This window comes from Alligator sinensis, unplaced genomic scaffold (assembly GCF_000455745.1).
Source record: "Alligator sinensis unplaced genomic scaffold, ASM45574v1 scaffold413_1, whole genome shotgun sequence".
In the NCBI taxonomy this organism is placed as follows: domain Eukaryota; kingdom Metazoa; phylum Chordata; order Crocodylia; family Alligatoridae; genus Alligator; species Alligator sinensis.
Window position 1 is genome coordinate 375,968 of NW_005842308.1, and position 12,037 is coordinate 388,004.

Sequence of the window (12,037 nt, forward strand, 5' to 3'; positions counted from 1 at the left end):
GAACACTGGATAGTCTCTTAAATGACAAATCTCACTGTCCTATAGTTGCTTCTTACAGATCTTGGTGTGATGTAAATTTTATAGTGAGTACCATTAAGCATGAATCTTGTCAACAAACTGTGCTTATAATACTACTAATAATTGCATATATTAAATATTCAAGGATCTGAGAAAACTGGTTATATGAGCAATTTACAGAAACTAGTACAAGTTGGCAATTTTGATTTGCATAGTTGAATGTCTGCAATAAGTGTACTTTTTGGCTTTTTCTGTTTTCCTTCCACCTGAGTGCCTTAAGCTAGACCATCAGCTGTTCTCTCTTTCTTTCTTTCATCCAATAAATATGTAATTATTCCACGTACTGTGGAACAGATTTAACAGGAGAGAATGAGAGATCAATTTCCCTCCTTTACTACCAAAACCTTATAAACCTGGAATGAGGTCACTCCCTTGCGGGGTGGGAGATGTGGGGTCACTTCCTCTCAGGCAAAGGAAGGTTTTAGCATTAAATAGACTTTAAGAGCGTGTGTACATGTGATGGGGGTTTAATCCCCAAGGTTTTATTTGATGCCCCCTAAATTGAAACAATGGGTTGTAATTGAAACCCACCATTTCCACTTTTCCATAATGTTATGGCGAGGGGCCTGATCCTTTGCTTTTTTTTCATGGAACCAGAGCCTGCCTGTGGCTAAGGGACAAGCTGCCAGAGGGCTCAGCAGGCCCTGAGCTGTGCCCCCACCTCTGCCCCTAGTGCTTCCCTCCATGGCAGTGGTACCCCAGGGCCACACAGGAGGGCTACTCATGGGCCGGGTGCTGGCCCAGCTTGGAGGCAGCACCTGGCCTGATCCAACTGTTCCCTGAGCCTGCCGGCTGGAAACTTGCCAAGCGCTGCTCCTCAGATGGGTGTGCCAGGCACCTGCTGAAGGCAGAAGAAGCAAGGGTCCTAATCCTTTTTTTCTGAGGAGCCTGCCCACATCTCTCGGAGCTGGGAGGTGAGCTGACAGCTGCATCATCATACTTTGCAACTTTGCAAACTGAACTACATCCAGAGGTAGTTTAGTTTGCAATGAGGCAAAGTCATTTTAAACCCCCCAAACTGGTGCATGTGTAATGCATGGCACCATTAAGCCACTCAAATTGCATTTTTGTCACGTGTACATTGTGATGACCATCATGTGTACAAGTACCCTAAGAATCAGGTTTGCTGTGGGGTATCATTTTATACTGATTCAGATTAGGACAAAGCCTAACTGATTACCTATGTTGCTCACATGTGGTCCAAATATGACATCTAAACAATTTCCACATCCAACTTTTAGAGTAGCACACAGTCTTGTGGCACATCCCAGCTCTAATTTCTGGCTATTGAATAAATGGGGGAGGGGTGGCACCACTTCCTTCTTTTCTGCTTTACTCATCAGAGCTTAGGAATCTTCTTTCAACAGAGCTAGGGGTAGGATCCTCTGAAGCCTGACTCCAGTGCCCTTCTGAAACTCCATCTCTCAAATCCTCCCTCTGCAAAATTGTGCATATCTTTCTTCCCCTCCTCTCCTACCACCTTCCTACTCTTTCAGTGGCTACCCATCTACCAGGCTCAATCTGTTCAGGTCATTTTCAGTTCTTTCCTTCATATTCCTTATTTTAAAAAAAACAAGCTCTTAACACCTGGACTGGTTGCATGTTAATACCTTTTAAGTGGCTTAAAGCACTCATTATTCATCTTAATGGTGTGCCACTCTAGGGCAGTATTATCTGAAATCTGCCTAATTTTCTCCTGTTCTATTAACATGTGGTCACTCTCCACAGCTTTTCCACCCAAGCTGAAGGCCTCCAGCATCCCAGAAAGCAGTGGGTGAGCGCAGGATACTAGGTACAGCAGGGCTGGGCACAGTGTCTTGACTCCTGGAGACACCTGGCAAAGTGAACACCACAGTCCTGGAGCACCTGGTGGCCATGGTGCTTCCCACCGCTGCTCACGCTGCCAGGAGCAGAGCTGTCCAAATGGTGGCAGGGCATACTGTGGCTGCCAGGCACTCCAGGGCTAAAGCACTTGCTCTGCCAAGCAGGAGCAGCAAGTCTGTCCTTCCCCCAGCTCCTAGTCCTGCCCCTGCTCACCAAACCTCTAGTGGTAAGTCACAGCTGTGCAGGTGAGGGGCAGCCAGAGCAGGTTTTTCACTTTCTCTTGTGACTGCTTCACTAAGCCAAATAACACTAAGCTGATTAACATTTATTCGGCATATAGCGTAAAGTCTGACAAGACCCTAACTTTCTCCCAATTCACCTTTGTTCCCACTCTCTTCATTTCCGCACCTCTTCAGCTTAACACTTCATTTATAACCCTGGCACTTGGAAATCTTCCAGTTCCCTTCCACAAAGAGATTCCTCTATTTCCATCTTCAAATATTGTCATAAAAAATCTCGTTATTACATTCATTATTTGTATCTTATTTATTTCCCCTCAAACCTCTCTATCTCTTCCCTAAACAGTTTGTCCTGTCTCTTTTCCTGTCAATCTGATAGAGTCAACCCTTTAGTAGATTGTATGATTATTATTAATAGGTCTTTAAGTCATCATGGAAATTTACAGTAGAATATAATTTATTCTATATATTGCTATAGAAAAAAAAAAAGTCTTTTTTTACCTAGCTAGCATTGCAAATTCAGCCATGATCCATCTTTTTTTCTCTCATCATAAGTAATTAAAGTTCTGCAGTCACAACTGAACTGATGGTTAGTGATTCAGGTAGCAGATTATTTTTGTATTGGTTCCATTATGTCAGTTGATGCTTAATTCTGAACATTCGGTAATTGAAGTAGGAAGTATGGTCTAATGGACAGGGAATTAGGGTAAGCCTCCAACAGATTGAACTGGGGACACTTCCAACCTGAACATTGTGTGGGACCAAAAACATCTTTCGACCTATAAACTGAGAAAAGAGTTCATGTAGGTTACTGAGAGAATAAAGGTGGGACTCTACTGTACTTTTTTTCTTCTGGGATTTTCTGAATAGCAGTATTAGGAATACTTCATATTCTACTTTGTGCTTCAGTTACCATCTGTATAATGAAGATAACATTTCCCTGCCTCACAGAGGTATTATGAAGATTAAAACCATCAATGTTTGCAAGATATAGAGGTACTTTTGTGCATTGAGGGCAATGTAAATATGTAGATAGATACAATATAGCATAAAATGAATAAATAGATTACATTCTGGTCCTTTTTTTCTGTTCAGTGTGTATATTTTATTGTCCCTTGGATTTAATCTGTAAAGCACCTCCGGACAAGGATTATAGTTTCTGTTATCCTATTTAAGGAAAGAACATAATAACAATATTCAGTAAATAAGAAGTAGGTAATAATATGTAGAAAGGCTTCATTTGAAACTATCAGCTTTCATCTCCATGGAATCCAGTGATAGGCTTGGAATGTTAAAGATTCAGTTTTAATGATCAGTCAGAGGTAAGCTTGGCTCAAAGGAAGAACAATTAGATATTTTCACTGATTACATTCCATTCACATTCTTTATGTATGTCATTTATTGCAACTCTGCAGTGATTATCCAGGCCTTGATCCATCACATTTTTATAAATTAAGTCCTTACTCATAAGAGTCTCACTGACATTGTAGTCCTAAATTTCAACATTTCTGGAATGTCAGACTACCATAAATTTTCTGCATAGCTATGCCAAGAGTTACTTTTCTATTGTCTCTCACAGACATTAACAGCAGAAAGGTCAGATGTGTTCCTTTCATTGCAACAAAATCAAAACAAAACACAAAAGGCCTAGCATTAAACCATCCTTCAGACAAAGATTCTGAGTACATACAAAACTCTCCTATCTGTTCTATTAAGATTGTAATTTCCTTTGTGGTATGTCTAGTTTGTCTCTTCATTCCATGCTTTTCATACTATTGGTGCCTGAGCAGGATGGCTGGACCATTTTGGTTTCATTATGCAAACAGAAAAATAACCTTCTCTTTTCTGTTTTGTTTCCAGTACAGTGGGTTACACCCACGAGAATACTGGGATATGTGGCACCCTACTTTGGTGGCTGAGGCATTGTTTGCAATTGCAAATATCTTTAGCTCCCTGCGCTTGATCTCATTATTCACTGCAAATTCTCACCTGGGACCTCTACAAATATCTCTAGGAAGAATGTTACTGGACATTTTGAAGTTTCTGTTCATATACTGCCTTGTGCTGCTTGCTTTTGCAAATGGATTGAACCAGCTGTACTTCTATTATGAAACAAAGGAAAATCAAAGCTGCAAAGGCATTCGATGTGAAAAGCAGAATAATGCATTTTCAACGTAAGTGAAAACTTTCCAGTTCTATTTTTGTTAGATTTGTTTAATACTTTAGGGTGAAGTTATACATTATACTTAGACCATATCAAAGGGACTTAAAACATAAGCTCATTAAAGCTTGTTAATGCTTGCTAAGTGCCCTCTGAGTATCTCAATGTTATGCCACATCAGGCAAAGGTTAATTCTGGGCCATGCTATCTAGCTCATATTAAGGTAATTTCAGTTCATTCCACAGAGATAAAACAATCAATTTTTAATCTTCCAGCATCCCAGGAAACACTGTTCGCAGCTCATCCCCATCTAGAGCTGGGATAGTGCTCGGGTGTCCTGGCTCCTAACCACATCCCTATTTTCTAACCCTGTAGGCGAGGTATAGATATTACATTTTATCGGCATAAGTGATTGGAAACCGGTCTGTACTCAAAACAGAAGTTCAACACACAGAGACTGGTTTAAAAATGGCAGAACCCGGTCCAAGATTTGTACCCCCCACCAAAGGGCAAATGTGTGTTCTGTTCGGTACTGATCTAAACTACTCCACTTACCGAAAACTGTGGAACTTAGAGCAATTCCGCCTTGATCTTTTTGAATGTCTGTACCTAGCTCTTGTGGCAAGTTAGAGCTATGTAGGGAAGAAATTATATTAACGCTTAATGTGAATGTTGTAACTTGAACACTACTTATCATTCCACAGGCTTAGTGTGGTCTAAATGTAATGTATAACTTCACCTTTCTTCACTTAAGTAATAAGTTCAATGAGACAGGGGCTGTCTTTTATCTCCATTTATACAGCACCTACTATAAGAGAATGCTGCTCTCTGATTGAAGTTCTTAGCTGCAATTTTATATCCAGCAAACATTAATAGTCAAAGGTGTAACTGGCTAGTACTGCACCCTGATCAGCAATGTTGCAGGACAGCTGAAGTTTCACGGCTACTGGGGGAGGAGTCACCTCCTTTTTTTGCTGCGGACATATATGTTGAGTGGCCACTTAAACCCTTGTTTCTGGCAGCAAAAAAAGAGGTGATTCTTCTCTAGTAGCAGCAAACCACCAGCCGCTACTCTTGCCATGCATGCTGCTGCTGCTTCTCTGCCCTTCCTTTTGCCAGAGCCAGAGCCACTGCAGGAAAGGTGCAGGGTTCCAGGGGGCAGAAGGGGTAGGACACCCCGCAGCTCCATTTCAACACTTCCCTTAGGCAGTGCCCTGCTCATACACCCATCATTGTGCTACTGTTAATAGTCATATGAGTCTGTGATAACATTTATTCTATACCAGGGTGAAATTTGCAGAATTAATTACACTAAAAATGGTAAGAACTAATAAAAACAAAAAAAAACAACCCCCCCCCAAAAAAAAAAAAAAAAAAGGGGGGGGGGGGGGGGGGACAACAGCATAATTTTAGCCACAAAATACTTAACCACCTTAGGGTTTGCCTCTACAGACAGATCTTGTTAGCCTTTTGTCTATGCCTGATTGTTAAAATTAGTGTTATTCATAAGATGACACCATTTATATTTTAGAAATCAAGATTCGTTTTATGGCTGATAAATTGGATACACAAGATTCAGTGAACCAAGTGAAGGAAAAAAATTCAGTGCAAACTACCATTGACACTGAATGCAAGGCTGTTTAAACTGGATCTCTTCTAAATGTGCAATCACTACATGTGTCTTCTTAAAATTAAATAATGATAACTTCCAGTTATTTATTTTCCTTCACTTTGAAAAGGAACAGTATTATTTCATCAGATATATCATGGAAAACAGTTTAAACTCCAAGCTACGTGTAATGAATCCTAATTCTCTACTTACAATTTCAACTTCCAGCTTGCATCAAACTCTTAATCTCTTGCCTGATGAGTTCAGAGCCATATTTAGCTCGTCTCCTGCATTTAAAGTGTTCTCTCTAATTTGTGACACATTTTTAAAGAACTATTTAAAACCTTACCTAAGTCATTGTATTCTAACACCTTTACTAATATACAGTAGTTATGGCATTTTGCTATAATTCTTGTGTCAAAGCCCTATATGACTAGCCATTTGTGGAAAATCTCAAAAAAGTATGTGTGGAAGGAACATTGATCTCCTTTCTGCAGACCTTCTGTAAAGACAAGTAGCTACAATTAGATGGATGTACAATGAAGTCTAATGGCAACTGTGATTTACCACTAGTGTGTGACTAGGGCCACAACTGTGAGTTGCCACTAGATGGGGTCCAAGGCAACAGCCTTTGACTCATCCTTTCTTTGCTGAAGGTGGTTAGGTTGGAGGTAGTGAAGTGGCTGCTAACTGGCTAGTTGGCACTGTGTGCTCCATAGGCTGCTTATTCTGGTTACACTCCTGGGGGAGGCGGGGAGTTATTCCAGGGGTAGAAAGTGTAGCCACACAGAACAGGAGGGCTTAGGGAAAGGAAACTGCTTCCTGGGATGCTGGAGGATGGATATTTGGTCACCTTATCTCTGTGAAGTGCCACATGTTACTGTAACATAAGCTGAGTAACACAGATCACAGATAAATCCACCCTGGAATGACATAATTTTAAAATGATTAAAGGGTGCTTAAAAATAGTCTTCCCATTTTAACGTGTAGATAAACAACTGTTAAGAGCTCTCTGTGTAACCTAAAAGTAACATGTGACGATGCCCTTAGTCATAGTTTCCTCTATGACTAAAATTAAAAAGTTATGTATTTGTCTCTGTACTGGGCAAAATCCTGTCCTCCACAGTCACAGAGGCCTTTGGCTGTGTATTTGGGGAAAGATTTAGGAGTGTGTATATTTGCTGTTATCAGGCAATACTTTTTTATTTGTTTTTCAGATTATTTGAAACATTGCAATCACTCTTCTGGTCTATATTTGGACTCATTAACCTCTATGTGACCAATGTGAAAGCACAGCATGAATTTACTGAATTTGTTGGGGCCACTATGTTTGGAACCTATAATGTCATCTCTCTGGTTGTTCTGCTCAACATGCTGATAGCCATGATGAATAATTCTTATCAGCTCATTGCCGTAAGTTATATTTCTCATTGTTTAATCATTTGCAATAAGCATTTTCTCTCCATTCTCACATCCTGTTTTTCTGGCAATAAATTCCATTTAAATATAGAATATATACACAGATTCTTTCACATGTTCCATCGCACTACCTTGAAGGACAAACAGACTGGGAAACAACTGATTTGGCCACAAAATAATTTTCTCCGAATTTTGAACAGTGAAGAACTAGCCCTGAGGTGCAAATTCTGTAGTGGGTATAGAAGGTGTATCAGGGATGTTGTCCACATATATGGATGTCAACACTCCCCTGACTATTCTAAGATCTGCCCTGAGAAACACAGATCTAAAAGAAGCTGTTCTATGTCTGGTTTTTTTCATTCATGTTTCAGATTGACTAACCGTTAAAAGCCTATGATTTCCCAGACAGCAAGCCCAATCAATGTTTAGTGCTAGGTACAGCAATTCTTGTAGAGCATAAAGGATAAAATCAATGTGGCCTGGGTGTTCAGTTATTTTTAGCCAATTAAAAAAAAATCTCTGTAATTTACATAAGCATATAAATATAGTTGCAAAAATTCCCTTCTTTCTTTAGCATCTGATGAAGTAGGTTGCTTCTCATACTTTTCTGAAACAGTTAGTCTTCAAGGTGCTACTCAGGCCTACCTTCTGCCTTCTTTCTTTTGTGAAGGAAACACCCACTCACTCCACAAGGAAATTGCTTCAACTTTCTAGTGCTCTTGTAAGTCATAAAAATAATTCCTCCTCCACCTCCTGCTTATTTTTTAATCCAGACACGTCCTAATTCCTTATAGTAGAGAACAGAGTTCTTGAAAACAGCATGTGTTCACATGTTTGGAGAACTTTTCATGTATGAATTCCACAAATTCTCCTGCTAACAGTGCATGCAAAGGTGCAAGAGAGTTGGATGTGATGACCCATCAACAAGATGAAGTAGAGAGCTATAGATTTTCTTTCATTATTCATGTTTTCTCACTTAATGAAAATTCTTTCTTTGGCTGCACAAGAGCTTTGGGTTTACTTTTTATTAACAATCTATGAGTGAGATTAAATTATTGATCCCTGGACAGGATCAGTAATAATTAGAGGTGTCCAAACATTTTCAAATTTTCACAAATTAGAATTCAGGGGAAAAAAATAGAAGTGTTTGTCACTAGATCCTCAGATTAACAAAGAGAATCAATGCTTATCTGTACTGCAGCAGAGGTATGATCAGCTTGGGTATCTATGAAATCTATGAAATTAGAAAGGCTTGTAGAACCATTCTAATTAATGTGCTGCCTTCTCCCACCCCCAGACATTGTGTAAAAGTGCCCAGTGATACCACCTGTTATTTATACAAAGTGCAACAGTCCCCAGGGGGATTAAGAAATGTTCATCTCCTAATCCAGGGGTTAGGAAGATCTTTTGGGAGAGCTGTCCAAATCAGGCAGAGAGGAGATTCACACCCCAAGGGAGTTTCATAACCACTGTAATATTGGGTGTGGGGGTTCCTATTTGTGGCTCTGTTTTCTAAGGAAAATGGCTGATAGCTTCACTCCATAAAAGAGTTCAAGTTCTGAACCTTGAGTAGAGCTGGGTCTCTCCCTCCAGTCTAGGTATATAGAGACATATATCAGACAAAATTATTTTCAACATTAACAGTATTCATAATTTAAAAAATAAATTTGAAATTTTTTAAATGGGGCATATTTAGAAATATGGCCAGGGTACATTTAAAATGACATTTAAAAATAATAACGGATTCTTTTCAAGCCAGTTTCTCTTGAGGAACTCTGTCTTATGATTTCTCAAGGTGGCAATCACTGAACCCCCCACAAATGGGATTTACTTAGACTCCATTTCTCTGATGCCAGAACCCAGCAGACTGCAAAGCCAGGGAAGTACCCTCTGCAGAACATGTTCAAATGATAATACAGTGATTTTTTATTATCTTCTGCTGCCTGATCCATGTTTAATCATTTTAAAACTATATACCAATGGAAGAAAAAATAAAGGTGACACAATATTCAAAGAATTTGTTTACCAGGATAGAAAAAGTAAAGTTCTGTACTGAAAACTTTATATCATAAAAAAAGTTGGCTGATTTTCTACAAGTAATTTAATTCGTTTTTCAAGATATGTTTGGGTTTAGGTTAGGAACCCCTTGGAGGAGGATGTTTTTATCTTGTTAATTTAGCAGGTTGTCAGTTGTTGTCATATTTTTCTGTACAGGATCATGCAGACATTGAGTGGAAATTTGCTCGTACAAAGCTTTGGATGAGTTACTTTGAAGAAGGAGGAACTCTACCCACTCCTTTCAATGTCATACCAAGCCCAAAGTCTCTCTGGTATTTGACTAAATGGCTGTGGAGACACTTGTGCAAGAAAAAGATCCGGAGGAAACCTGAAAGTTTTGGAACAATAGGGGTAAGGAATAAATCATCCTGTTTGTTATCTATACAGAAAGACAGTAGGGTAGATAAAAGGACAGTCTCTCAGGTTTCCTGAGCTGGAAAAAAATATCTTGGCTAAGTACAGACAATCAAAAAAATGGAGGCTGAATCAATTTAATCTTTGCAGGTTAGTCTAAACTGCATAGATTGAACCAATAAGAAAGTGAACAGACATTCACTTTTGATTCTGGAAATGCAGCCACATGCCTGCAGTGGCTCAGGTCAGAATCCAGGGAATGCTAGAGTATGCCTCTCTGGCTCCCTGCTCTGCCAGAGCAGACAGCTTGGGCCAAAGCTAGCCACCCCCCGCCCCCTGTGAAGGGGGATTTCAGGGGAGGTACAAAGCATCCCTGGAGACTGAGTTAACTCTAATCTGGAGGGGATCTGGGACATTAATTCAATGAACTAACTTAACCTAAATCATTTAAGTCTGATGCTACATCCATCCAGGTTTATCTTAAACTGGTTTTGGCCATTTTGAAAGTGGTTTATGTTCACTGAACTTCTGCTGTGTTACAGATTTGAACCTGTTTCCAATCACATATATTGGTTTATGTAATTTCTGTCCCCAGTCCTTAAGGTATGTCTGTCCTGTCTTTCTGCGAAGCCCAGGACTGCTATTGAAAATCAAACGCTATCCATTTGAACCCTCTCAGCACATAATGGAGTCCCGCAATTAGATGCAAAGAGAAGGTTAAGATAAGTTCTAAGTATATGTTCCAGCTTCACTCTCAGCTTCTCTGTTGCACTGGGGCATGCCATGTCATCTGCTCTGCTTAAGTGCTGAAGCTGGTCACAAGCTGAGCAGGTCAGAGTGGTTAGGGTTTGATCCTTGACTGTGGTGCCTCACTTAGCAGGAAGGCACTGTAGACATACCCTTCCCTCTTATATGGTCTGGATACAGCTTACAGAATAATTATGGTGTGTTATCTTGTCACCATGCTGGTTCATGATAGGTGGTTTGATTAGCAAGATAAAATCATCGCACAGTTATAAAATGTAAGCATAAAAACATGACTGTGATGCATCAAATAGCAATTCAAGATAGAGGTGGCAGAATCTATATTCTTTATATGCTGTATTGTGGCTGTATGTTTGATTACAGTGTGTCAGTGATACCTGTATGTAGAGACATAATGCAGTATATAAAGAATATGAAATAATGAACTATAAAGTTTTTACTATCATAGGTTTGTCCTTACAGAATTATTTGAGAATTTCACATTACAGGGGAGACCTCTTCAATGGGAAGGAACTGACTGGATGCAAATAGCAATATTTTTCTTCTTTTACTGTCTATTAGGATGGATAAGACAAGTACTTTATTTCCTTTCAGCACAGAATTGTAGTATACAGAATATAAGGAAAGGGGAGGGAGTATAAGGAGGCTGGAAAGAGACACACAGGGTTCATCTACACGTGCATTTAGCACATAGCAATACATTCCAGTGCAGTTCAGCCAGGGCCACAGCACACTGAGCTGGAGTGGGGCAGCCAGTTTAGGCTGCTCTGCCCAGGTTTACAATGCTGCAGAGTAGCTGGCTGGGGCACAAGTGTGCTACACTGTGGGCCTAGCTGGCAGGCAGCCCCTGTACTGTAGCACCCTCATGCCTCTGCTAGTCCAGGTCACTGTTCACACATGTGTTTTGGCGTACTAAATGACGGTTGTGGGATAGTACTTTGTTCTGGACAGTACTATCCTACAACAGAGTTAATTTACTGTGATCTAATAAAGGCACATATGTAGACAGTGATGCTTTACTGCAGAGCTGATTAGCCAGCTCCACAGTAAAGTACACGTGTAGATGCACCACAAGAGAGGTAAAGCATGATCCAGGATTTAGGACAAGAATAAATGCCTTAAAGATTGTGATATGGTCGGATATACAATTGCCCGATTGTAAATATCTGCAATAAGTAAAGGGAAGACACAAGGAATGAAATTCTGGCTCCCCTGAACTCAAGGACGAAATTCCTGCCAACTTCACTGGTGCTAGTTTTTTACCCAAAGAACAGAGAAAAGGGCAATTACATGGAGGTGAAGGAGATGGTGTGTACTTACATATTTTCCCAGTTGTTCTCCTCATATATAATGCTTTCTCTGTCTTTGTTTTCTCTTCCAAACCAATGACAAGTAAATAATAGTACAGGCTCACCTTGTTATTCACTTTAATCAATAACAATTTTTTCCTGGGTGGACACACACACAGAAAAAAGCATGCAGAAGTGATGGACATGTGATAGACATGCTGTGACAGTTCAGGTGAAACTA

At 39.9% G+C, this 12,037-nt stretch overlaps 1 protein-coding gene across 1 annotated transcript in view; it reads left to right on the forward strand.

Moving 5' to 3' along the window:
- TRPC4 (transient receptor potential cation channel subfamily C member 4) overlaps nt 1–12,037 on the forward strand; it is a 245,856-nt gene that overhangs the window by 215,312 nt on the left and 18,507 nt on the right. Inside the window, exons 6-8 of the mRNA XM_006028373.3 lie at nt 4,002–4,315; nt 7,129–7,324; nt 9,545–9,739. Coding sequence (XP_006028435.1) covers nt 4,002–4,315; nt 7,129–7,324; nt 9,545–9,739 — 705 coding nt within the window. The remainder of the gene's footprint in view (nt 1–4,001; nt 4,316–7,128; nt 7,325–9,544; nt 9,740–12,037) is intronic.